Source organism: Lissotriton vulgaris, chromosome 5, assembly GCF_964263255.1.
Source record: "Lissotriton vulgaris chromosome 5, aLisVul1.2, whole genome shotgun sequence".
Taxonomy (NCBI): Eukaryota; Metazoa; Chordata; class Amphibia; order Caudata; family Salamandridae; genus Lissotriton; species Lissotriton vulgaris.
Genome location: NC_141693.1, coordinates 420,358,676 through 420,385,411, shown reverse-complemented (window position 1 = coordinate 420,385,411; position 26,736 = coordinate 420,358,676). Strand labels below are relative to the sequence as shown.

The window sequence follows — 26,736 nt, the reverse complement described above, 5'->3', positions numbered from 1 at the left end:
TAGCACAATGTCATAGGGGTGGTGGTATGCCAGCAGTAATAAAAACTTAAACAAACCTAGGGTATAGAACTGGGGTGCACTGTGTCTTTTTATTGCTACCATTTGGGGGTAGTCGCCTCATTGATGCTTTGTGACAGGGTGGCTAGTTAGGCATGTGTAGGTGGGAGGAGGGGGGAGGGAAAGTGCCGGAGATCACCCCAATGAAGAAGTAGTTACGGTCCGCTCACTGCTGTCAGTTGCGACCCGCGGGGTGACCCGGCCCTCTGCAAGTCATCATGGGCAGCTGCAGGGGCCACGAGCGCCCCCATGGAACCGGTAGGTTGGGACTCCTGCGTTGTCAGTGTTTCTTGTGTGAAGTAGTGGAGTAACATGGCCCATGGCATAGACATGGGATGTTTACGAATTCTCTTAACCTCTTCTGTGCGGAGTATTTCCTCTTCAGCTGCGCCCCACTTCTTAACAGCACCCACCCATGCTGCTAGAGGAGGGCCCCGTGTTTTCCAATGCATAGTGATGCATCGCTTAGCAAGGAGGAGCAACAAGGACGCAAAGCGCATTTCCACCTTCATGTTTTTGCGGCGTTTGCAGATTCAAAGAGCGCCAGCTTCCCATGTCGATAGGTCTGGGAGACCCGCGACCGTCTTAAGTGTGGTGTGGACTGTGTCCAAGTAGCTGTGGAGTGTCGGACAATCTCATAGCATGTGCTGGTATGAGGCATTAGGCTCCGGGCATCTGGGACAGGTGAAGGAACCTCCGGGAAAGTACTTTTGTAACTTTTCGGGGGTAAGATATGCCCGGTGTAATATATGCAGCTGTATGTTTTTAAAACAATAGTTCAGGACACTTTTTTAGTGAATTCTAATGCCCGAGTCCATTCCCTATCGTGAAGCGGCGCACGGAAGTCTGTTTCCCATTTCTCCCAGAGAGGTGCAAGGGTGAGTTGCTTAAGGGGACCGACCGTATGGCTTTATATATACATGTAACTAAGTGTCGCCCGGGACCCATCTGTAATACTGCATGAAGTACCGGGTGAGTAGGGGGTTCTGTTTCTACTTGTTGCCACTGTTTGTGGCAGTCTTCCATGAGCTGCCTATATAGGAGAAACTGTCCTCTAGGGAGGTCAAAGTCTTCTACGAGCACCTCAAAGGTTTGAAGTTGTTCGTTGAGGTATATTGAGCCTACGTCCGTCAATGAGTGTACCGACCATGTGCGCAGCATCCGCTCCGTGTTGTGTACTCGACCCTTAGGAAACCCCACCAGCTGCAGAAGGGGGGAGTATGAGGGCGCCGCGCGGTGCATTCTATGGATGCACGACAAACAGGCAGGTGCTGTCATCACCTGGAGTGGCTTGGTCGGAGGCGGCGCTGCCCCTGGTAGTAGCATTCAGTTGATGGCTGGGATTTGGATTCGCACCAGCTGCTGTAAGCAGTTCCCCCTGTGCCAGGCCCGCTGTCCAGCGCGATACCCTTTGCAGCTGGGTGGTCAGGAAGTAAGCTTCAAAGGACCGGGCAGCTAGTCCCCCCTGATCGAGAGGCAGCTGCAGCTTGGCAAGAGCAATGCGCCTGCACCCGAATCCCCAGATGAGGGTCCCAAGCAGGGTGTCCAGCTCCTTGAAAAAGGAGCGTGGAGGAACTACCGGGATGTTACAGAAATAGTATAGTAGTCGCGGAACTAGGATCTTGGGGAGGCACCAGGTGGGAATAGGGGGGCGGGGTGGGCACCACTGAAGCCCGATAGGCTCCCTCCTAGCAGTAAAACAGATTTCCCTATACCCCAGATCGTGCCCTTTGTCAGGTGGGCTATGCCAGGAAGTTTAGTCATCGCCCGTCGCCCTGTCCGGGCAGCAAAGTATGCTTAGAGGTCTATGGACGTTTCCAAATCTTCCCAAACACACTTCCACCCCTTAGTATCCCTGCTCCTCATCCACTTTATCATCTAGATAGCATCTTTTCCCCCAGGTTCCATCCCCTGACCAATCTCCGGATGCTCCCATGCCACCAACACTTCGGTCCATAGGTCTACAAAAACTGGAAAACATCGGCCTCGGTGGGAAGGTGCTGGCCTGGCTGCAGTCCTACTTGAACGCTCGCTCTCAGAAAGTCGCTCTTCGCCCTTTTTCGTCCAAACCTAAACCTCTTTGGTGTGGTGTCCCCCAGGGCTCAGCCCTGAGTCCCTTACTTTTTAATGTGTATCAGGCCCCTCTCTTTTCCTTAATTGCCAACTGGGGTGTCAAAGCAATCTCCTATGCCGATGACACATAATGGTCTTCTCTTATCAAGAGCAGACAATAGAGGCTTTTGGCAATTTTAAGACTGTCTTCGTGACATTGCTATCTGGATGAATATGAATAAGTTAAAATTAAATGCAGGGAAAACGGAGGTGATCTTCTTCGGAAAAGGCCCAGTGCCTCCGCCAGATCTCTGGTGGCCTACTGAAATTGGGCCCCGCCTTCCCCTAGCACCAGTGCCAAAAATCTGGGGTGAGATGGGAAGCCGACCTCTCCTTTTCTGCTCACATTCAACAGGTATCGGCTGGGTGCCTAAATAATCTAAGAAATTTTCGAAAGTTCCTGGATCTACTACCAGAAGACTTCCGTAAACTAGTTGTCCATACCACTGTAACATCTAGGCTGTACTATGCCAACGGCCTCTACCTTGGCCTGCTGAAGTATGTGACCCAGCAATTGCAGATGGTGCAGAATGCCGCTGCGAGGCTGATCAAAAATATTCCGTTTAGACATCATGTCTCTCCGCACCTGCGCGATCTGCACTGGTTGCCAGTGGCAAGCAGAATTGAATTCAAGGCCCTGACCCTCGCTTACCGGGCATTGCAGGGTAAGTGCCCAAACTATCTCAAACTAAGATTCACCCGATACAAGCAAGCGCGGTCCCTGCGCTCAAATACGCAGAATCTGCTCTATGTTCCAAGCTTCTCGAAGGCTCGGCTTGGGGGTAGAGCTTTTTCGGCCAGAACAGCTAAATTGTGGAATGATTTACCACTGTCTCTTCGAAATGCGAATTCAGAGCCATGCTTTAGGAAACAGTTAAAGACGTGTTTTTTTAATCATTAATTTTTTTCAACTTCCAAGCTTTCTTAACTACTTCGGTATGCTGACCCCTGCTCACTAAGGGCCGGGACACCTCCTTGTGAGGTAGCTGTTTACGCTATATAAACTTCAGTATTATTATTATTATTATTATTATTACTACAGGGCGAAACCGTACCCCCCTGGCCTCATCTTTGGCAAATGTCCTCTCTTCAGTACTCGCCCATTGGGTAACATCCTCCCTCCGAATGTGGAGCCAAGGGCCTCCAGTCGATTTCTAGGTCATAGCAATTAATCTTTCAGCCAACACTAATGCCAGATCTATAAACTGTGTACCAAGTATTCGTGAGGTCTGTCTTGGGAATAGGCCCAAAACACCTGCCTTCGGAGAGCATGGAGGGGAATGGTCAAATGTTGTCTCCAGGGCCGCAATTATTTCTGTCCAATAAGGTCGTATTGTAGGGCAATGCCATACCATGTTCACAAAATCAGCATCTAAGTGACCACATTTAGGGCAGGGGTGGGGCTCGCCTCCATATATCACCTGAAGTTTATGTGATGTCATGTATGTTGTGTGTATATAGTTGAACTGGGTATATTTCAGCCTGATATTCCTAGAGATATTTCAGGGGAGGCCAAAATTCTCTGCCATTCGGAGTCGGACAATTCTTGTTCTAGAGCCTTTTCCCATCTTCCCCGCAAAACAAGTAAGGAACGATGTACCATTGTCGGAAGGGATTGATAAAACCCGGGCATCAGGTGTCTGGTTGATCCCAGAGAGACCAGTAACTGCAGAACAGCATGAGTCACAGGTTCATCCCAATTCCCCACCCACAGGTCTTGTAGTGTTTGCGTGAGTGCCTCGTACGTAAGGAATTGTCCTGGTGGCAAATCATACTGCTCCATCAGCTCATCTGTAACATCAGGGTAGCAGGGTACCCTGATGGTTACGGTCACCCATGTTAACAAGCCAAGCATCTGTCCAGGTCGCCATTTGTCCAGCAGTAAAGTGAGATATGGGGTCATCGTGAGGAAGGCCTACCAAGGGCAGCGCCAGTGCATATAATGGCATCCTCGCTGTCCTCAAGATGCATCTATGGCAGCATTTCAGTGCCACAGTAAGTAGCACATTTGGACACTGGCGGACCATTAGTGGGCAGAGCAACTTAGCCAACAAGATTTCCATGTGTGTTGAGAGCACAATCACCCCTAGTCTGCCCGAGCGGTGTGATCGAGCCACAGTGCAATACACTGGAGCTGGAAAGCCAAAAAGTAAAGTTTGTAGTCTGAAACTTCCAAACCTCCCTTCTCCAAGGGGCGCTGAAGGATGGCCAGTGGCACTCTATGGCAACCACAGTCTCATACCAAGTCCCTTACTAGGGTTTCCAGATGCTTAAACCAAGAGACTGGTACTCTCACTGGTAGGTTTGCAAAGAAATAAAGGAGTCTTGGGAGCATAACCATGTTAGAATGTGTAATCCTAGACATTATGGGAAATTTAAGTGCTCTCCAGAAGGTAACCGAGGTCTTCTGGGAGCGAAGGGCTTTCCCCAATATGGCTTCACGAAGGTCGTCCAAGTGATGAAAAATGTGGATCCCCAGATATCGGAAGGTGGTGGGCGACCACATCAAATCTGGTGGGAGACCCTGCGGCTGTGCCACATCAAGAAAGACAGGAAGGATATGCGTCTTGGTCTTATTAACCTGCAGTCCGGAGACCAGCTCAAACCTCTGCAAACAGTCAAGAGAATGCGTAATGCCTTGCACACCGTCCCTCAGGTAAAGGCATAGATCGTCTGCATCAGGGAAGATGATATGTTTCTGTGCTTTAACTTTTACACCTGAGCCTCAGCATTCCCGTCTCTAGAGCACTGCAAAGGGTTAAATGGCCCTAACAAACAAAGATGGGGACAAAGGTCATCTCTACCGCTACAAACCTTACATTGCGGGGATAGCGTGGTGCCTGTTCAAACCCGGGCCGTCGTCGGGGCAGTGTATAGTAACTTGACTCAGCTAACCAAGTTCTCACCCTTGCCCATTTTGGACATCACCCAAAAAGATAGTCCTAGCGCTCTGTGTCAAATGCTTTTTCGAGGTCCACAGACATCAGCAGTACATCTAGGTTTGCGAGGGCCTCAGAGTGATGCATCATGTGGTACAGTCGCCTAAGATTTCGGGAAGTATTGGGGTGGGGATAAAACCCCTTTGATCTTCATGAATGAGAGGCTGCATATGGGGGAGCATGTGAAGGGCCTATACCTTACTAAGTATCTTAAAGGCTATGTTCAACATAGAAAGAGGGCGGAACTCAGAAAATCTGGGTTCCCTGCGTCTTGGTTTTGGGAAGCGGAATGACCACGGCCTCATTGGAAGACTTTGGGAATGCACCGAGTCGCCATGAGTCAGCGTGCAGCTGTACCAACCATGGGGTCAGGGTACCAGCATGAGTCATGTAGAACTCAATCGGTAGGCCATTGGGACCCAGTATGTTGCCCCTCGCCATATCTTTAATAGCCACTTGGATCTCCGGTGCTGTTATAGGCCCTCCCATATCTCTAAGGCATTCCTCTGATATAGCAGCTAGGGGAATGGCCTCTGAAAAAACAGAGAGGATTTCAGCCTAGTGTCACAGGAGCAGCGTACAGGCCTTTATAACAGTCATGAAACTCACCATTGATAGCCGTGGGCGAGTGTAAAGATCACCATCTCTCTGTTGGATATGTGTGATAGGCCCCCCCCACAAGATTACGGCCGAATGAGCTATGCTAACTACCACCCCGCTTTGCCCTCCTCTTCATGTGCTTTAGTAATGTACTGTTTATGATCATGATTACGCATTCTTTCTAATATAGACCTGTACCGTTCTCTTGTCTCCTGTATTTCCTCCAGCACTCTTGCCTGGGTGCCTAAGGTCCCATCCAAGATGTCTAATTTGTCTTCTAGCATTTGAAGTTTTCTACCGAGTTCCCTCTGGGTACCAACTGTCAACCCTATACAAAGACCTCGGACCTCCACCTTAAAAGCTTCACAGTCGACTACAATCGAGGACGCGGTGCGCTCGTTCTGAGTGAAATATTCTGAAAGCACCTCCGCTAGAAAGTTGCGATAGCACACGTCCTCCAGGGAGGTTAGAATTAGCCACAACAAAGGTATAGATGGGCTTTTGCCCAGTGGCTGAAATCCTAGGAGTACGGGGCTATGGTCATATAAGGTGCCTCCCCCTATTCAGAATATGCAATATGTTTGGTACGGTTCTGAGAGCACGCAAATCTATTAATCACCACCTATCAGAGGGATATCAATCTGGAGGCCAACCATATGAGTGGAGAATGAGTAGAAGAAGACATATGGTCCTGGTTTGGAGCATAAACGCATCCCAATGCAATCTCCTTTCTGAATAATCTCCCCTCCAGAAAAACAAACCTCCCTTCCTTATCTGTAACGGAGTGGGTGAGCTCGAAAGCGACCCATGCCCGATGTATATTAAACTCCCCCCTGGAGTAGGCCCGAAAAGGAAGTGGCATAAAGCTGGCCCTGCCATCTATGCCTCAATTGAGCTATCTCGGCCCCTGTGAGGTTGGTCTCATGGAGCATGGCGACCTGCACTCACCTTCCCCCTTCCATGTCTCTTTGAAGCTGAACGCATCCCCCTAATGTTCCAGGATATACACTTCAGGATATGTGTTGGTCAGTCATGTAATTTCACTGAGATACCTCATCTGCAGCCTCCCAATATCTCCCTGCCCACCTCCCACATCCCTGTATACCACGGTGCTGTTCCTGTATGACCAAAAAACAAGGATAATAAAAAAGAGAAGGAAAAGGGGCATGATCGGCCCTCAACTAGGAACTCCCCAACCCAAGAGCAGTGCTGCAACGTCCGTCCATCCAAACCAACCACATCAAGCATGTCCCAAATGAATACCTCCCCCCGTCAGCCTACAAGGGCTACCCTGTGAGGTGCGGGCCAAGAGTGGCAAGCCAGTTCTGTGCAATATAGGCCCATTACATTATATGCAGAGCAATTGCCTATACAGTAGACAGGTACATTCACCCTGGGGAAAGTATCCATAGAAAATGTGCAGCGCTGTGTGAGTCAGCTCAGGAATCTTCCCACCCCCACCCTACGCCGCCCGTAACCCAACCTCACCCCACCAATTGAACGCTGTACAGTAAAGGATATCAAGCCAGGTCATCTGCTGTCTGAGTCGTAACCACTGGGAGTCCAATCTTGTCTCTGTGGAAGGACATAGAGTCAGATAGTACTGATTTGTGGTCCGATGCAGTAACCGTCTCCAAGATTGTCTTCTGTTCTTGTACAATGTCAGCTACTGCCTGCAGAGCTGCTGCATGTTCAAATTCAGTTTGTGAGGGCAATGGGCCCTTTTTAAGGGTTACGCGCAGAGCCCAGCATGGGCGCCGCCTTAACCTCTGCTTGGGGGCTGAAGATCATGGCCGTATTTTAGGAAGAGTTGTTCCTGCTTTGTAGGCCTCCATCCAGGTCCAGGCAGATGCAGGGTCCTCACAAAAGTGTGTAGAGCTGTCAAAAACAATCCAGAGTTTCGATGGGAACATCAAGGAGCACTGGAATCCATTGTCACGAAGAGCTCTCTTAACCTTGAAAAAAGGAAGCTCGCCTGGCCTGCACGGCCGCCGGAAATATAGAGACCATCCCATTGTCCACAACACAGGGGACCTCTGAGCGAGCATTCTGTGGTATAAAATCCCTGTCTTTGTAGTGAAGCTGCCTAGCCACCACCGGTCTAGGAGGTAAACCCGGTGCCAGTGGTCTTGGTCACACTGGATGAGCTTGCTCCAATATATAGAAGGGGATGAGTAAGCCAGTAGCTACCTCTGTTTACAACCATTTCTCCAAGTAATTTGCCATATCGACTGTTTCAACACCCTCTGGAAAGCCTACCCCCACCCTAATGTTGTTACGTCCATTTCGGCATTCCGCATCTTCTGCACATCATTCAAGGCATTGTGCCCTGTCCTTTAGATCTGCCACCTGACTCTTAAGTGTCCTATATTCGGATCTGACTTCGGTTATGTAAGTCTCCACCCTGTTGACTCTGTCCGCTGGCTTGTGGTGTTCCGTTTGAAGTAGGCTTACACACACTGACACCATGCCTATGTCCTGCTGTAGAGTGGCCTTGGTATCCTCTAGGGCTGCTAGAATCTTGTCCAGCTGGAGCCTAATGGGGCCTATTGTTTGGGAGTCGCCGTCCTCTTCGGCCGCAGTACCATGATTGGGGTCAGGAGCTTCCGGCGGGGCTCCCGACTGTTTGGGTCACGCCTTCCCTATTAGGACTGCAATGAATGGGGCACTCATGTCTAATCTAGCCACTTAGGAATTGTGTGAGTTGCTACGCCTGCGTTAGGATGAGTGGTCTTCACCTCTATATCTTCGTGTGGGCCCTACCATGGTTAATATTCTCTGCTAGCAACAAATCAGTCCCACCAACCATATATATTATGGTGAGATCCAAATACTTAAAGAGTGCCAGGAGACATTCACTTTCACTGCCTGATGCTTCCTGATGTCGCGGGGGATGGCAGCAAGAAACAGCTAGCTTGAGACAGCGACCTTCAGGAGTATTTAGGAGGGGGGCAATAAGGACAACCACCATCCAAGGAGCCTCCCCCAAACCTCGCCGCACACTCAAGATGCCTCTATGCCCCAGGCAGATCTATTGTCCACTAAAGCCAAGGCTCTTCTAGGAGGCCACCATCTTGCAATGGTTCCAGGGACTTTCTTTTAGGGCTACTTCGTGTCCACAACGTGTATAGAAAAGAAGGGACCCCCAGTACTCTAATCATCGCACTCTCGAGCATTGCGGGGTGTCCGCCCCTGCTCCTCCGAGCTCTTCAGGGAGCCGCAGGCCAGTCCACACTCTTGAGAAATTCACAGCTGCTACTAGGGTTCTACGGTTGTGGTCCATCAATAGCAAGAGCCAACCAGATCCAGCACACTGCTCCGAGGTGCAGTCCCCACACTCGGCACTCGGGGGAGAAGGGCGCCACAGTCCCGTAGCAGCGTGGTCCGTTACATGCTCAGTGATGAAGAGGGGCTAGTTCTGGGCCACAGCCAGGCCTCCCATCATCAGCCCTTTTCCCAGCCTTCTGTCCCATCCTCCATCCTTACTGGAACTAGCCTTCGGAGAAGGGCCAGAGAAGCTCCCCATAAGTCGCTCGCATAGTCCTCTTTATCAGCCTGACTCCCGGGTACCTTCTTCCTGGGTTGCAGCCTCAACATCAGGGCGCCTCCCTCAAGATCCGGCGGTAGGAACCGCTAGGGCGTCACAACCCTCAGGGGCATGACCAGGGTCGGATTGGGATCACAATTTGGCCCGGGCACTGACGAAAAAAGTGGGCCACATTCAAGGGGCGTGGCCCACAATTAAGGGGCGTGGCCCACATTCAAGGGGCGTGCCCTTTCATGAAACACCATTTGGTTACACACGTCAATGTCCTTGAATATTAGATGTAAATACATTAGGAATTTGTACAAGTATGGTAGTGCACTGTCCAGTGACCAGCTGAAAGAGGGCATCAAAGATCAGAAATTGGATTATAAATTCAAAACTGTTCCGAACAGGGGCCCAAAAATATGTTTGGCTGACGGCCCCCAAAATCCTTAAGATGTTTGGCACAGAAATGAATTAAAGTGAGAGGATACTGTTCTTGCACAGGAGACACGGGGGAAAGGTGACAATGGCGCCATGCTGAGCAACTAAAAAAACAGTAAGGCCCCTTTCTGTCACAAAATTATTCGAGCCCTTCAGGGAAGGAGAACCTAATAAGCAGCAAAGCCCCTGCTATTACTAGCCTACTCAGTCCTCCCCAGACCTTCAGCTCAGGAGCACATGAACAGCAGTGAGGCCCCTGCAATTAGTAAATTAATCAGCCCTCCCAGCCCTCCAGGCCTCAGGGCAATGTCCTGGCAAGGGAGCACAAAACACAGCTGCTGGGTCATCCATGGTAGCCAGGGGGAGGCTGAGGTGAAGATGGTGCAAGTTGCAAAGATCACCTGGCCCCCACAGCGAGACCCTTTCTTCCTCGCCCACTATTCACTCGGCCGTTTTTTTCTGGACCCCGCCCCGCCATCTTGTCCATTCCCTCGTCTTATACCCTTCTCCCTCGTTTCCCCCTTGACGATCCTCAAATGTTTCTTCCCTTTTCTGTTTTGCCTTTTCTCCATACCCTTGTATCCCTCCCACCCTCCCTTGGTACTGTGACTGCATCCCCCCCTCCAACCCCACTTAATGGAACTCTGCCTGAGAATATCTACTATGTGTGTATATCTATACTACTATTATAAAGAGAGAACTTGCACCTTTTGGCCAGGTAAACTCAGGAACCACAGCGCCAATCTACACACCCGATACATCTATGAAAATGTCAGGGTGTGTAGATGGACATAGGCTATATAAATAAAAATAAAAAAGTACATTTAAAAATTACGTTTGTAAACAAAGTAGTCCCCTGAAAGTAGCGCCGGCCGGGACCTAGCGCTGGCCGCGACGCGACGTGCGTGATGACGACAAGGAGGAGGGCAGTGCAGTGACGAGCGGCTGTGCAGTGAGGAGCGGCGGCACAGGTAAGGAAAGGGAAAGTGAGACTGTGATGCAGGGGGAGGAAAGAAGGTGGCAGCAGTAAATGAAAATGTCAGGGCGGGAGGGGGGTCGCGAGTGAGTCTGGGCGGGAGGGGGGCGCGAGTGAGTCTGGGCGGGAGGGGGGTGCAAGTGAGTCGGGGCGGGAGGGAGTCGGTGCGGGAGGGGGTCGGCCGGGTGTACTGCCCCAGCCCCTTTCTGCCCCAGGCAACGCTGGGGCGGGCTGCTAGTATTTGTATAAAGAGAACTCTAATCACTAGTATATGCAGTAGACCTTTGTACTCTCTACCATTCCTATGTGACTCTTAGAGTATTTCCATTTGTTTCTCTTCCTTGAGTGACTTTACTACTTGTACATTGGCAATTTTTATTTCTGTTTGTATCTCTTCCTTGTGTGACTTTACATGTTGTACATTTGCAATTTTTTCTGCTTGTATCTTTTATGTAACGCATGTAATCCTAAGTCCTTATGCTTCGCAACTGATTCTTATGTAAAGCGCTCTGACACGTTCTGGTAAAGTTTGAGCTATATATAATCGCATTAAATTAAAAACAAACAAAAAAAAACTAACACTGTTTATGTGCTGCTTGGGCCCCAGGGGGGCCGAGGTGAAAATGGCTCAAAGGCCTGAGCAACACCTGGCCCCCAGGGAGGCCGATTTTTGCAAACAATTACCCCCTCCCCAGCTTGATTGCTTTGCTGGGCAGGGGGTGAAGGAGATGCCACATAGGATAATCACATTCATTTCTCTGTCTCTGTCTCCGTGCCCTCTGTGGGCCGTTTTTTTTTCTCCCCTTTTCTAGTCCACAGATATCACGGAGACAGAGACAGAGAAATTAATGCAGCTTCACTGTGCGGCTGGGAAAGGGGAGAAAAAAAAAACGGCCCACAGAGGGCACGGAGATACCGGCCCTTCGGCCAATGCCCAAATGCCTGCATTGCCAATCCGCCCCAGGGCATGACTCCTCCACAGCAGGGCCAATCTCGCGTCCACACCCCTCAGCATCACAAGCCACACGGCCCACAGAGGGCACGGAGATACCGGCCCTTCGGCCAATGCCCAAATGCCTGCATTGCCAATCCGCCCCTGGGCATGACTCCTCCACAGCAGGGCCAATCTCGCGTCCACGCCCCTCAGCATCACAAGCCACTCGGGCGGGCCCACCAACACTGCAGGTAAACTATTCAGGAGAAGCCAGGAGGTGCAGCAACGGTGGAAGTGCCCCAGGCCAGCCCCGCTCGAGGTAGCTGTCGCCCGCGAAGGAGAACACTGCAGGCTGCTCGCCACTGGCAGCTCGAACCATCAAATAGCACGACTGGACACTGCAATTACCGGCTCTATCTTGCACCTCCGGTGTTCACCGGAGGTTGGGCAAATTAATATTGAGCCTATTGACCTGTAGCTGTCACCGGATTACAGGATAATTGGTGGTCCTTGCAGGGAGCTTTCTTAAAATGCATCTGTTGCAGCCGCTATCTTGGCCACGCCCCTGGATTTAGGCTATGTGATCAGAAATATATACAATATATGTCATTATAATTCTGATATTCCTTAGTGTTGTTCTACATATGTATTGTGCTAGTTTGGTCTATACTTAAAGTCTTCAGTATATAAACCTATGTGTTTCTGTGTGTGCACTAACATGGGTGTACATAAATAAATACATGGGGGATAGCGAGGCAGGCTGAAGACACTCATCAAATACTTGTCTGGTCTGATTGTCCATCCAAAAAAGACACTCCATCAGGTAGGTTATGAGGGAGAGGTCATGGGTCACTTTTTTCCGTTTCCTCTGTTCCACATAGCAGGTAAAGCAAGTTCAATGCCGGTGGACAAGAGGGATCTACCGGATGTGACGAAATCCTCAGCACACAATTGTACGTCATGTACTATGTTATCACTTTAGATTAAGACGCAATTTAGTTTGTGATTTTGGCCCTACACTAAATAAATAAATGACATAAAAGATGTTGACTGCCTGGGTTACGATTATTCATACAAGAGCTTCTTTACAGCTTAGAAAATCCTCAAATAGGTTAATACAATTAGCCAATTAAGGGTCTCATGTTGACGATTCCGATCTGTACTAACAAGGATTTAACTGGACTCTCATCAATAAAAGCTGTTCATGTTCGCTGAAGAAGGTGTGGCACGGGATGAGGAGAGTACCCAGTACTTAGAGTAACATTGGGATGAGTCTGCTCCTTTGGATCTGGGGCTAGGTCCAGCCCCACCTACTGACTGAAGGTCCCAGAGAGGGAGCTTTAGCCCTAGGTACTTGACCACAACATACAATGTGCTGCAGAAAGAGAAGGATGCAGGACAATGAAAGATGCCTAAAGAGAAGCTGAACAAACAAAGTGCCTGGAAAGCTAGTTCTGAGGCACTGTGCCAAGCAGGTAACTGAGTCTATAATTGGTTGATGATATACCCATTGACACTATACAAATGTAGATTTAACAGCCAAGGTATCTTATTACCCTATGATTAATCTCCAAAATTGGAGAAGAATGGAACCCGAAAATCCAGTTTAGGTGTTTTTTTAGATTTTCATAGAACATTTTTAAGAGGGTATGGGGATGCGAATACCCATAAACACCACTGTTTATAGGTTTTAACTATACATAGGGCACCGAAAATTGATGAGAAACTCGTGTGTCCCTGAGGTATGTTTAGTCTGAAATCCTGTGAGGTATTGTCAAAAGTGCTCCTGGAAATATGGTTGAGCCCATTGTGGTTTATAGTGACCAGGATGAGACCCAATGACAAACCATACCACTAATAGAGTGAGTGACGGGTTGAAAAACAACATAATAGAGTTTTCTCTTGGGTTCTATTCTGCTTCTATTTTGGAGAATAATGATAGTTTTACAAGGTTACCTTTACGCATTCATGACTGGCTAGAGAGTCGGTATCCCGTGTTCAAAAATAAGTTCTCTCTCCTCCTTGCAGACAAAATGGGGTGCACCTAGGGTTAATATGTGGACAGTTGTTTTGACGCCAACACAGATACTTTTATAATATTTGAAGTTTGTAGTTAAACGACATTTTGAGTCCATGCTGTGGTGATAACCTCCTGTAAAATCTTTGACATTTTCTCAGTTACATCTAAGGAGCATGATGAAGCATTTCCATCAATCTAGAGAAGACATCTTCTGACAGACATCTAACTTTTGATCCCCGTGTCTTACCTGGAGCGAAATAAATCAATGTTTACAACCTTCCCCAGTAAATATTTTCTCATAGATTTATAAAAAGCAATAAAAAAAAATTGAAAATCATTTTACCTTATCTATTAAATATTTAATCGTTTAACTTCATACTGAGTGTATGTATAGATGTCTCTCTCCCTTAGCACCCCTAGAAAGGTTATGAGTATTTGCGGGATTACTACGACCCCCTGGGTACTCCCAAGGAGGTCTGCATGCTTGCACCCAGCTGTAGACCTTGGGTTGTGTGACAATGGGAATGCTCAGCCAAAGCATGTTGAACACTTTGTCACTCTCACACCCCTGCAATCACTTTCACATAACAACAAGGCCATTTTTAGACCTGGTAAGCCCGTACGAATATTTAAGTCTCACTGTCATGCTAGTGGCTCTTTAGGTATATCCTTTTTTTCCTACTAGTAAGTGTTTCTATCGAAATGCGTAAGGGACAATAGACTTGATCATCAAGCATTCTGCTCTTTATCTCATACATGCATCATATATTTAAAAAAGTAGTTATCTGATATTTCGTTTGATTTCGTCAAACATTAGTTCCATTATGGCACAACACATTAAATCCTAGGGATAGTTTAAAAAAGGGGAATGACTATTTGGTGACCCATGCAATGTCATTGAGGAGTAGCGGCAAACCTATAAGGTCCAGCATGTCTGGCAGCTCCCATGTTCCAGCTGCAGAGTCACTGCTAAAATACAAATTCATCATGGCCATGGTTTTGGCAAAGCCAATGGTTCATGCCTAGAACTCAAAATGCAAAACAGACCTATTGACATCACCAATGCTTGCTGTCAAGGGAACACATATTTTACTTCTTAGCTCAAGGTCAATGCAGAGAAAAGTAGCAATATCGGACCTAAATATGCATGCATTAGTCTTATTAAAATAAACATTGACGCATCATGAACATAATATTAGATGATCTTGGTTAAGTTCATCTCTTTTACAAAGGTGACAACCCTTTCATAGCATAGTTACCCTGAATTCAAAATTACAGAATTGGATTGTCTGGAGAGAACTAAGGGCCAGATGTTCCACGCATTTTTTCGGTCTGATTCGCAGAATCGGCCAGTTTGCGACAGGAAAATTGCTTTTTCAAACGTACAAAATGCTACAAACGGCTAATTCGCAGAATCTCCCAATGCACTTTGAAGCCTCATATAGTGAAATCAGCACCATATACAGACAACAAACTGCAAAACAATACAACAATGATGCAATAACTCAATAAATGACAATACAGTTTGCAAACAAAACCATATATAAAGGAAGTACCCATATCCACTGGCAGACATATCGAACTCTACAAATGAGGGTGACAGAGTGGCGGTGTGTGATTGGAAGCTCCTCGGTGATGTCATCGAGACCAGGCTCACAGCTATTTGCAGGGACCTAGCTGGTGGTCTGGGTTGCTCTGAGTGGTCTGCCTCCTCCTGCTCTTCCAAGTGCATTAGTGTTTCTGATCCAAGACCAAGGTCATTCTCTGAAACAAAATGAAAAAGCTGATATTTTAAACAGCCCATTGTGATAGTTTTAGTTGCAATCAGTGCTTTAAATGGAAAAAAAATATGTGCAGGTACTCATTAAAATGAGCTAGAGGTGTGGAAAGTGGGCGGGGCTAGGGCGGGGCTACAGGAAGATATGATCATACATAATGACTTCTGATCCAGTTGCAGCACATATCAAACCAAACTAGAAATGTGTTTATGTCAAAAAAACAGATTACCTCATTACACAAAATGATAGCCAAACAGTGACATGTTAACATTTCCTTGTTTTGTAATATTTGCTACTTCTTAATGCCATCCTGTTATTTGTTGTTGTTTGGCACAATCCTATAATTCTCAAGCGTGCACACACACAAAGAAAGAAATAAGCACACATGTACACAAAAGCATTCCACACAGTCCCCTTAAAAAATCTCCAGAGTGTCCTGATTCTCTCCCTCTTTCTCTCACAAAAGAACAGGCAGACACAGGCAGGCAGACACAAGCAGACAAACACACAGCCATATGCAAACACTCACATAAACTCCCAGGTTGAATTAAAGCCATTTTAAACTCCTTCCCTCCCATGGCTTTTTTAATAGCTGCTGTCAGCCTGCTGCCTCCATACCTGTGTTTGCACAAATCCACACAATAGTGTGAATGTGATTAATAGCACAGGGCCTAAATGGGGTCTCCTGAATAGTTCAGCCGCAGCTCAGCTCAGGAATACAGTGGGCCTTGGCTGTCAGATAGGTTCCAACGCTGACAGCCTAGTGCTCACCAGCACTTGCAGCCAATCCGTCTATCTTTCCTGAGTACTGGTACTCTCCTCACAGTAGAGAAGTGCAGTACTTATAGTGATAAAAATAAGAAGTGCCCGTAGTCAGTACCTGCCTGTGAGTGCTGGCCCATTTAAAGCACTGCCACTGCCCTTTTCGCTACGACCAGGCTCTTCCCGTCTCTTGCTGGTTCTGTGTTTTTACATCCACGTCTGCTTCACTTGCCTCTCATCTTTACCGAGCCTATAACCTTCTATCGCTATTTCTGTCTCTCTTACTCCCACTTCTGCCTTATTTCTCCACAGGTCTCTTACATTTTCTCACTAGTTTTTTTCCCTACTTGCCTCCAGTTCTTCCCTCCATGCTATACTCATCCCCCAAGTTTGCCACCTGGCCACTATTTTGTTCTGCAATATTTCATTATTTGTGTGTGTGTGTATATATATATATATACAGGACAAACTCCGAAGCTACTTCCAATCGCGTGGATCGGCGAAGCAGGAGACGGACCACAGGATCAGGTAAAGTGGAATTTGTAAAGAAAATATAGGCAGCAATGACGTGTTTCGGGCTCGGAAGCCCTTGTTCACAAGCGGAGTACAGCAACCACAAGCCATCTTTGAATATTTAAAGAGAACCCGCCTCCACATCTCAGCAGTGCCGATCACGTGATCCAGGGACACTGAAAAAATACTATTGTGTGAATGTTAGATATAACATCATTCTTAAAATTAATACACAAACTCCAGCAGTATCAACAATTGAATAATGGCATAAATGCATAGTAATATCACATATATCTGTATAAATACATTTATAATTGAGATAAGTCAAAGGATACATCCTTAAATCTCAATAAAAAGCAAGCAGAATGATTTAAATTCATTACAATTCATGGATAGTAAAATAGAAGGAAAATTCATTTTGGCATACGGTACAATTTCTCTATTTAAACAAGCAGCAAGTATGGTTGTAGTGCAAAACTGTGCAAAAAGACTAGTGCAAATATATTCTAAAGTGCTAACTGTGTGATAAATATTAAATATGGCCATAAATAACAATAAAAGCAGGTAAACACCTGATTTCATTATTAAAATCATATAAATAAAATGTTATCATAAACACAGTTAAAAAAGTGCAAACAAGTGATAAGAGAGGGGATGGAAAGCAAAAATATAGTTGGAAAAATGGGGAAAGTCATTCTTTCTATAAATATTTAATATTTATACATTTTTAACTATATAAATAAAAAAGGAGGAAAGTAATTCAATTCAGTTTCTGGCAGGAAAGTCAAAGATACTCTGAGAGATCAAAAGTGAACAAGGAGCATCAATGGAATACAGGCAATATGGCGGGACATGTAATTCAGGTATTCTAATATATGTATGTTAAAAAATATATATAAAATACACATAAATAGAATACAAACATAGAAAATAGATACCGATAATAAGAATGGCAATAGTTCAGATCTAAAATAGCAATTACAAAACGGAGAACAGATCATCATAGAAAATTGTACATGTCTTCTGTGTTGTTCAAACCGTTCTGCCATTTGCTATCAAATTCCAGAATCATGGAGGTTTCAAGTTGTCTTAACCTGTGTTGTTCTCTATTACCACCTCTACGTGACTTTGGAATGGCTGCTACCATGTAATATTTCAAACATGCCAGGTTATTGTCATGGAATCTTTTAAAATGGCGTGCTACCGGATAGGCTTGATCATTGTGTAAAATTGCTCTGAGCTGCTGGAGAATCCTGACATGCACCTGTAGCTTGGTGCTCCCGATATAATTCAAGCCACAGGTGCATGTCAAGACATACAGAGCATAGTCTGTCTTGCAATTAAAACTACCAGCTATAGCTGTGTCTTGAGAGCTGAAAGGAGTCTGGTAATGGGTTTTATTAATACCAAATTTACATGCTCTGCACGTGGAGCATTTGTGAAAACCACGCGCAGGCTGTAACCCTATAGTGTTAGGACTCAATTCAGGACTGCATTTATCGAGGGGGGATCCCATACTTTTAGCCCTTCTAAAAGTAATAAGAGGAGAACTAGGTAATTCAGACCCAAGCACTACATCAGTTAAAACTATGGGCCAATTCTTCTTAATGATAGTTCTAATTTTGTTTTCCTCATTACTAAATGCAGTAACTAGTCTAGGACAGGACATTGAGTATTGACAACATCATTAGCACTCCGATTCTCACAGGTTACACCTCCACTGACAATCAGAATGTTGGCAAGTGGATAGCCAGTGCAGGGGCACTATTGGGATCAGTCGGCAAAAAGAACCCTAACGCCACTAAAACCAAAAAAAGTGCCCCATGGTTCACATTGGCCCTGAAACTCGAACTCGGAGCAGTCAGAGTTCTGGAACGGAAGTGGCGTAGGAATTATGATGCCACCGCCCGCAACGCGTATCGAGTGGCTAGGAGGAACTACCACTCAGGAATAAAGTCAGCTAAGAAAGCTCACTTTCTTCAGGCCATTTCCATCGCAGGCCAAGGACAAAAAGAGATCTTTAGGGTAGTTCAAAAATTCATGAATCCTTCAGCTCTTTCGCAGGAGATCCCTCCCTCCCAAGATCTCTGTCATGCGATATCTGACTATTTCGATAAAAAGATCTCCGACATCGTGAACACTTTTCCACCAATACCCACTACTCAGCTGTTAGCTGTACAAACTGAAGAGAAATGGACTAACGCCCGCCTGGAGAAATTTGCAGCTATCCCCCTTGAAGACACTCACAAAGCCATTATGGCCATCAAATCCGGATCCCCCTTCGACCCATGTCCCCCTTCTGTGCTCCACACTGTTGTATATTTATCCTTCCTCCATTTCCATGCTCCACTATAATTCTTACCTGTGTCATCCATTCCAGAATGTACATGGCTCTGTCTCCTTCTAGTGTTCTAGTTGGTGACAGTTTGTGCCTGGCCAGCTTGTGTTGAGGTTGCTTCATTCTGCTTCTCTGCAATAAACCCTTATTGCTGCATCTGTGGTCTTCACTTCATTTACTACAATTTTTGGCGACGTTACTTGCTGGCCAGTACCACTGAAGACCTCATCTTGATGTCTAATTCCAAGATTTGTGATGGAGAACAGATTTTAGCGGAGTTTCCTCAACGAGAAACGAACCTACAGCGTGCTGGTCTCGTCGACATCCTTTTGGTCTCCTTCCGTTTTCAAAGAAGACACCTGTTGTGGTAATTTACTCAATTTTATCTTCTTTGAGGAGTGCAGCTCGAGCGCAACCAGCGCTGACGTCATCCAAACTCAGCAGGCCGAGCCCGGCGCGTGACGGACTGGTGAGTCAGTCACGAGAGTTGTTATTGTTGTCACGGGGACGCCGGAGGAGTCTACGCGTCAGCCGAGGACCTCGAGCGCTGTTGCCTGGTTACCAGCGGAGTCGGCGCGTGAGTGCCTGGTTACCAGCAAGACGCCGAGGGAGACGCAGTGACGAGGAGCTGTTGCCTGGTTACCAGCGGAGTCAGCGCGTGAGTGCCTGGTTACCAGCGAGGCGCCGAGGGAGACGCAGAGACACACCAGTGGAGTCAGCGCGTGAGTCAGTGAACGCGCGTGATGCGTTGTTGACTGGCGTAACCAAGAAGACGTCCCTTTGTGCGTTTCAAGCCTCGTTTTCAAAGCACCTTTAGCCTCATTTTCAGCGGCGGCCATCTTATCCTCTGTTTGCCATTCAAGCCTCATTTTCACCGCAATTCAGCCGGTTTGGGCTATTTTAAAGCGGAATCTTTACCGTTTTAAGTCAAACTCCTGCCTTTTCATCATATTCAGCCGTTTTTCGTCATTTTTAAAGCGGATTGTTTCTCTTTCAAGTCAAACTCCTGTTCCACATTCCTGGTATCGTTTTGGACACTTTTGTATAGCAAGAGGTATGTTACTATAATTCAATACTGTGTTCTGTTGTGCAAAAGCAAGGTTATTTTACTATTTTGTTTTTCCTTTTCTTCGTTCTGCATAATTAAGTCAACATGGCACAACAATTTATAGTAACTTTGCCTCCTCAGTTCTTACCTGAACCTGGTGTACCTGAGATACCTTGGGAGGATTGGTACATCATGTTTGACAATTATTTGGATGCGCTTGATGGACAGGAGTTTTCACCCAAAAGGAAAAAGGCTATCCTTTTGAGCACCCTGGGCAAGGAAGGGCAGAGAGTTTTTAGATTCCTTCCTATCACACTTGGTGCTGGTGGACATGATATTGATGAGTTTAAGGAGGCAGTTGATCGTCTGGAGATCAGGTTTGCAAAGGAGGAGAATCTGATCATGAACCGCTATAAGTTTTACACTCAACGCCAAAAAGAGTCAGAAACTATAGATGACTTTGTGGCAAGGCTTAGAGAACTTTCCATTAAGTGTAAGTTCGGTTCTATGAATGACGAGCTCATAAGAGATCAATTGGTTGTCCAGTGTTCAAGTAAGAAAATTCAAGAAAGGCTATGGGCAGCTAAGAACCCGACCTTGAAGGATGCAATTGATCTGGCCAAGGTAATTGAGGAGTCTAGTAAGTGCATGAAGGCGCTAGATTCACACAAATCTACTCCACATCAAGAAGTTTCTGTGGTCACTGACAAAGGTGGTGTTACGGAGTGCGAACACTGTTCTGGTGACAATGTTGCTGTAGTAAAAAACAGACCCAGACCCTTTGCCAAGAAATCCTCAGTAAGCAAAGTTTGCAACAGGTGTGGCAGTAGCAGTCACTCTTCTGACGCGAGGTTTTGCTTTGCCTCTAACAAAGAGTGTTTGAAGTGTGGGAAAGTCGGACATTTTTCCAAAATGTGCAAGGCAAAAACCAGACAGAGAGTAAATATTGTTGATGACTATGTTGATGATTCTGCAATTGAACCTGATAGACTTCTGGTCATTGACGATGTTGATGTCATCTGTGACGATCCAAGGCAAACCAGACCCAAAGCCATATTCAAGATTGATTCCCACGAGGTGTTGTTGATGGTTGACACTGGTTCTCGCCATACCATCATACCCAAGTCTACCTTTGATGCCTTTTGGGAAGGGGTGAATTTACAACGAAGTGACATTTCCCCTAAGGGGTTCAATGGCCAGAAAATTGAAATCCTTGGTTTCTTTGAATCTGAGATCTCATTTGAGAAGAGGTCTATCTTTGGGAAAGTTTATGTTTCCATTGATGGTCCGCCCATTCTAGGGTGGGTACATCAATATGACCTCTATATCGTCATCAATCCTAGGGCAAAGAACCAAATCATGGTGGTTGATGATGATTCCATTGAGTTTATCCTGTCTGAATTTAGGTCTGTGTTCAGGGAGGAGTTGGGTGAGCTTCGGGGTTATGCCCATCTTATAAAGTTGAAGAAGGGAAGTTTGCCTGTTCAACATCGCGTAAGGAGAATTCCCATCTCCATTCGCAGTGATGTAAAGCTCTTAATTGAAGAGATGCTCCAGTCTGGTGTAATTGAGCCTACAGAAGCATCGGCATGGGTTTCGCCCGTCGTGATTTCCAAGAAATCAGACGGAAAATTGAGATTCTGTGTGGACCTCAGGTCCCTAAACAAGTGTGTCGTTGCGGACACCTTCCCCTTACCCAATATTACGGAGATGGTTTCCACTCTTCAGGGCGCGAGATATTTCTCCAAACTTGATCTGAAGAGTGCCTACCATCAGGTTAAGCTCCATGAGTCATCGAAGCATCTTACCGCCTTCATCACTCCAGAGGGGATCTTTCAATTTACTCGTCTTCCCTTTGGGTTGATTTCGGCGGCGAGTGTCTTCCAGAGGTTGGTCACCGAAATTTTTAAAGGACTCAAAAATGTGGTATTCTTTCAAGATGACATCTTGGTCTTTGGAGAGTCTGTGGCTGATCACAATCTTGTTCTCAGGAATGTTCTACATAGAATATGGGACACTGGTCTTACATTACGTAGGGAGAAGTGTTCCTTTCTCGTAGAGAACATCGAGCACTTGGGACATGAAATTTCAGCCAATGGAGTCAGACCTAAGAGGAATCTTCTTGATGCAATACGCCTAGCTCCTTGCCCGTCTGACAAGGACCAGTTACGGTCATTCATGGGCTTGATCGAATACTACTCCAAGTTTGTGGAGAGATTCTCAGAGAAGACTTTGCCTCTGAGGACCCTGTTGAAGAAGGGTTGTAAGTTCTCTTGGGGATCCGAAATGGAAGCTTGCTTCAATGGAATTAAGGAGGCTATCTGTAATGCTAAGGTCCTGGCACCCTTCGATACTGCCAAGTCCTCCACTTTGTTAGTAGATGCCAGTGCCTGTGGTCTTGGAGCGGTCTTGCTCCAATCCCACAAGGACGGTGACAGGCCGGTTGCTTTTGCCTCACGCACTCTTTCAAAATGCGAACAGAACTATTCTGTTATCGAGAAAGAGGCTTTGGCTGCTGCGTGGGGTGCTCATCATTTTCGACCATACCTATGGGGCACCCGTTTCAACCTTAAGACTGACCATAAACCCCTCATCCGCATCCTCTCTCCTGGGGGAGGGGCATTTGGTTCTCCAAGGTTGGCAAGGTTGGCCTCGAAACTCCAGGAATACCATTTTGACATTTCCCACATTTCTGGGTGGAGGAACTTCCAGGCTGACTGTCTGTCTAGGTTAGCTGTTCCTCCTGGAGCAGATGTTGGTTTCAGTCTGGAGGGTCATGATGAAAATGTTGCCTGGATTGATGATGTTCTTCTACTATCTGAAAGCTCCTTTTCTCGTTCTGAGTGGGTGGATGCCATGTCCAGGGATAGTGTATTACAAGAAGTTATCCAGCTCATCAAGTTGGGTTCCCGCAGGGAGAGCTGTCTTCATGTTTCTGTCCGTCCTTTTCTTAAAGTCATTGATGATTTGTCTGTTTGCAATGACAACGTCATAATGCGTGGTGACAAATTCGTGCCTCCCGCTGACTTGAGATCAAAGCTCATTTCTTTGGCGCACGAGGGTCACCTTGGCCAAACACTGACGCAACAGCGTCTCAAGTTGAACTTCTGGTGGCCTGGTATGGACTCCATGATTTCCTCATGGGTTGAGGATTGCCATACCTGCAAGGTGGGTGAGAAGAGGCTCAAAGTTTCTGTGGGGTCTGAGATGGGCGCGCTGCAGTTTCCCGAAATTCCATGGCACACCATCTGTTTGGATTTCATAGGTCCCATGGCTGAACTACCTCCTCCTCAGAGATTTGCTGTTGTCGTTGTTGACTGCCATTCGAAGTGGTTGTGTGTGTAGTTTCTTAAGGATGTTACTACGGCTACTACCATTAAACATCTTAAGTCTTTGTTTTTTAGAGAGGGTTTCCCTAGTGTTCTTATAACTGACAATGGCACACAGTTAGTTTCGCATGATATGCAAACCTTCTTGTCTGATTGTGGTATTTCCCACCATAGGACTTCCCTCTACAACCCCCAGGGGAATGGCCTTTGTGAGCGTCTTAACAGATTGGTGAAAGGTACCGTTCAAATGGCTCTCTCTAGTGGTTCTTCTGTCTCCTCCCTTGTTAGTGAAATGGTTTATGCGTACTGTACCACCCTTCACGGTTCTTTCACCACTTCTCCTTTTGAGATGATGAGGGGTAGGGTTCCCAGCACCAAACTCATTCCCTCTTGGCTCAAGGACCTGGTCTGTCAGTCCCTTTTGGGTGATGCCTCCAGGGTTGTTCCCAAGTCTCCCGGTAAGGGTCTTGTGGCTTCGCCTGGCAAGTGTCCTTCAGGTAGGAGGGTTGTTCCCAAGTCTCCCGGTAAGGGTCCTGTGGGTTCCCCTGGCAAGTGTCCTTCAGGTAGGAGTTCTAAGGTCCCTTCTTGCAAACCCCTTGTAGGCTGTAAGTCCTCTAGTCAGGTTGCTGGTAAACTTGCTAAAGGTGATCTTGTCAAGGTGAAATCTGGTCGTGTCTCAGGTGGTTTGTCCAAGTTCCGTGGTCCATTCCTCGTCAAGACGGTCTATCCTCACTATGTTGTCCTCTCTAATGGGGAAAAATGGAATTTAAGGAGGGTTGCTCTCTATCAGAAAGCTGGTGTTGGTTCTGTGGTTGGTCCTGGTCCTGCTCTTTCTCCTGCTCCTGTCCAAGACCTTCCCTCTTCGGGGTTCATGTTTGTTCCTTCTCAGGATCCTCCTCTTGTCGTTCCTGCTTCTGTGAGTGTCTTGTCTAGGGGTGATGGTGGGAGGGATGCTCCTGATCCCGTTGTGTCTGCTCCCAATCCTATTCCCATCCCTGATTCGAATCCAAGTCTCTCTTTGTCTGCAACTAGACCTCAAAGGTGCCACCGACCTCCTGCCTATTTGAATGACTTTTGTTGCGATTAGGCCTTTCAGAGGGGTGACGTGTGTCCCTTTCAATGCTTACTTATTTCATGATGTTTTGACGCTGCCTTGTGTTAAGTTTCTTTTACTTCAAGAGCTCTCTTTAGTCTTGTGTTAAGTTTCCTTTCCATGACATGCTTACCTTTTGTGTTAAGTTTTCTTTTATCTTTTGTTTATTCTACGAGAGGAGATGTGTTGTATATTTATCCTTCCTCCATTTCCATGCTCCACTATAATTCTTACCTGTGTCATCCATTCCAGAATGTACATGGCTCTGTCTCCTTCTAGTGTTCTAGTTGGTGACAGTTTGTGCCTGGCCAGCTTGTGTTGAGGTTGCTTCATTCTGCTTCTCTGCAATAAACCCTTATTGCTGCATCTGTGGTCTTCACTTCATTTACTACACACACCTTAGTAGAGGTGGTCAATCCCATCATCAACAGGATTATCAACACCTCCTTGGCCACAGGAGATATACCTAGTGATTGGAAGCTGGCAGCGGTTAAGCCTTTACAGAAGAAGGTACTGGCTGACCCCACCACCCTTTCCAATCTGCGTCCTATCTCCCTGCTCCCAGTGCTGTTCAAACTGGCGGAAAAATTTGCCAACATTCAACTAACGAACTTCCTGGAGGGGAATAACATTCTACACCCCAACCAGTCAGGGTTTCGATCATATCACTCTACTGAGTCAGCCCTACTTTTCACAGCAGAGACCCTAAGAGCAGCCATGGACCAGGGAAAAGAGGCCGTCCTAATCCTACTTGACCTGTCGGCAGCCTTCGATACGGTTTCACACCATATCTTAGTGAACCGGTTGGCTGCCGCAGGGGTAGGGGGACAAGCCCTGGTATGGCTTAGGAATTTCCTCAGCAACAGACGTCAGGTCACTGTGCTGGGCCCTTTCCAGTCGGAAGCAAAGGTCGTCAGCTCTGGGGTACCACAGGGCTCTAGTTTAAGCCCTGTACTTTTTAATCTGTACATGGTCCCACTTATGGAACTGATCGCATCTTTTAAGATCAGTACAATTTCTTATGCTGACGACACCCAGCTAATCCTGGTGCTGGACAGGGACAGGCCAGGTGCTGAAGAAAATCTAAAGGAATGCCTAACAGCGACATTCAACTGGATGACCAACAACCATTTGAAATGTAATGCCGGGAAGACAGAGATCATGCCGTTTGGGAAACACAATCTGTTCTCCCCAAAGAGGTGTTGGCCTGCTGAAGCAGAAGCGCCACCCAACACCATCACATCGGCTCGGAACTTGGGTATCAAGTTCGAAGACCAACTGTCTTTTAAAAATCAAGCAGTAACTATAGCTGGGACCTGCTTTCAGATTATAAAGGCACTGAGGAAATTCTTCGATCTCCTCCCGCTGCCAGCCAGAAAAACGGTGGCAGTGGCTTTAATTAACTCCAGGTTGGACTACTGCAACGGCCTGTATGCTGGAGCTAACAAGTCAGTCCTGCACCGACTGCAGATGGTCCAACATGCCACTGCGCGCCTAGTACTACGCTGGCCACGTAGATCCTCAGCCTCAGCGGCCCTGAAGGCGCTACATTGGCTGCCTATTAGTAAAAGGATCTTATTTAAGATACTTGTCATCACGTTCAGGGCGTTCCAACAGCAAGGACCTAAATACCTCTGCAACGGGTTTAAGAAATATCACCCCACCCGCTGTCTGAGATCTGCTAGCCAGAACTTGCTTACCATTCCTCGCTTTAAGCTGACTACAAGAGGTGGCAGATCCCTCTTCTTTCTGGGCGCTAAGGCTTGGAATCAGTTACCACCCTCCCTAAGAGCATTATCCCAGGAGACCCACTTCAGGAAAGCATTAAAAACTTGGGTCTTCTCTTTAACTGATGTAGCCAGCAGAGCCTTGATCTAATAGTGTGATGTAATAGGGCACTCATCATCTTGCCCCCTACCCGTCCACCTGGGTTGGTTAAGCGCCAAGATACTCCCTGGAGTGATAGGAGCGCTATAGAAATGTGCTTTACATTACATTACATTACTGTTCAAGCTGTTGTCAGAGCTTTCAATGTCATTGGAAGTTGGAAGCAGTAGATTCTCTCTGGGTCGCATGTTGGCTTTCGCTATAGCCTGATTTAAAATAGTATCCGAATAGCCTCTCATTTTCAATCTAGCCTTCATGTCTTTGACACATGCTTCAAAATCGCTGGTGGTACTGCATATTCTCTTAAATCTGAGAATTTCTCCATACGAAATGCTGTTAATCGTATGTTTGGGATGTAGGCTAGTGGCATGTAGGGTTGT

The 26,736-nt window shown here is 46.8% G+C and overlaps 1 protein-coding gene across 2 annotated transcripts in view; it reads right to left on the bottom strand.

The window, feature by feature from the left end:
• The window catches only part of WDFY4 (WDFY family member 4), an 856,906-nt gene that overhangs the window by 460,473 nt on the left and 369,697 nt on the right, over positions 1–26,736 (bottom strand). For both annotated transcript variants that reach the window (XM_086921796.1, XM_086921797.1), the window contains one exon: positions 15,165–15,372. In XM_086921796.1, coding sequence (XP_086777922.1) covers positions 15,165–15,372 — 208 coding nt within the window. The remainder of the gene's footprint in view (positions 1–15,164; positions 15,373–26,736) is intronic.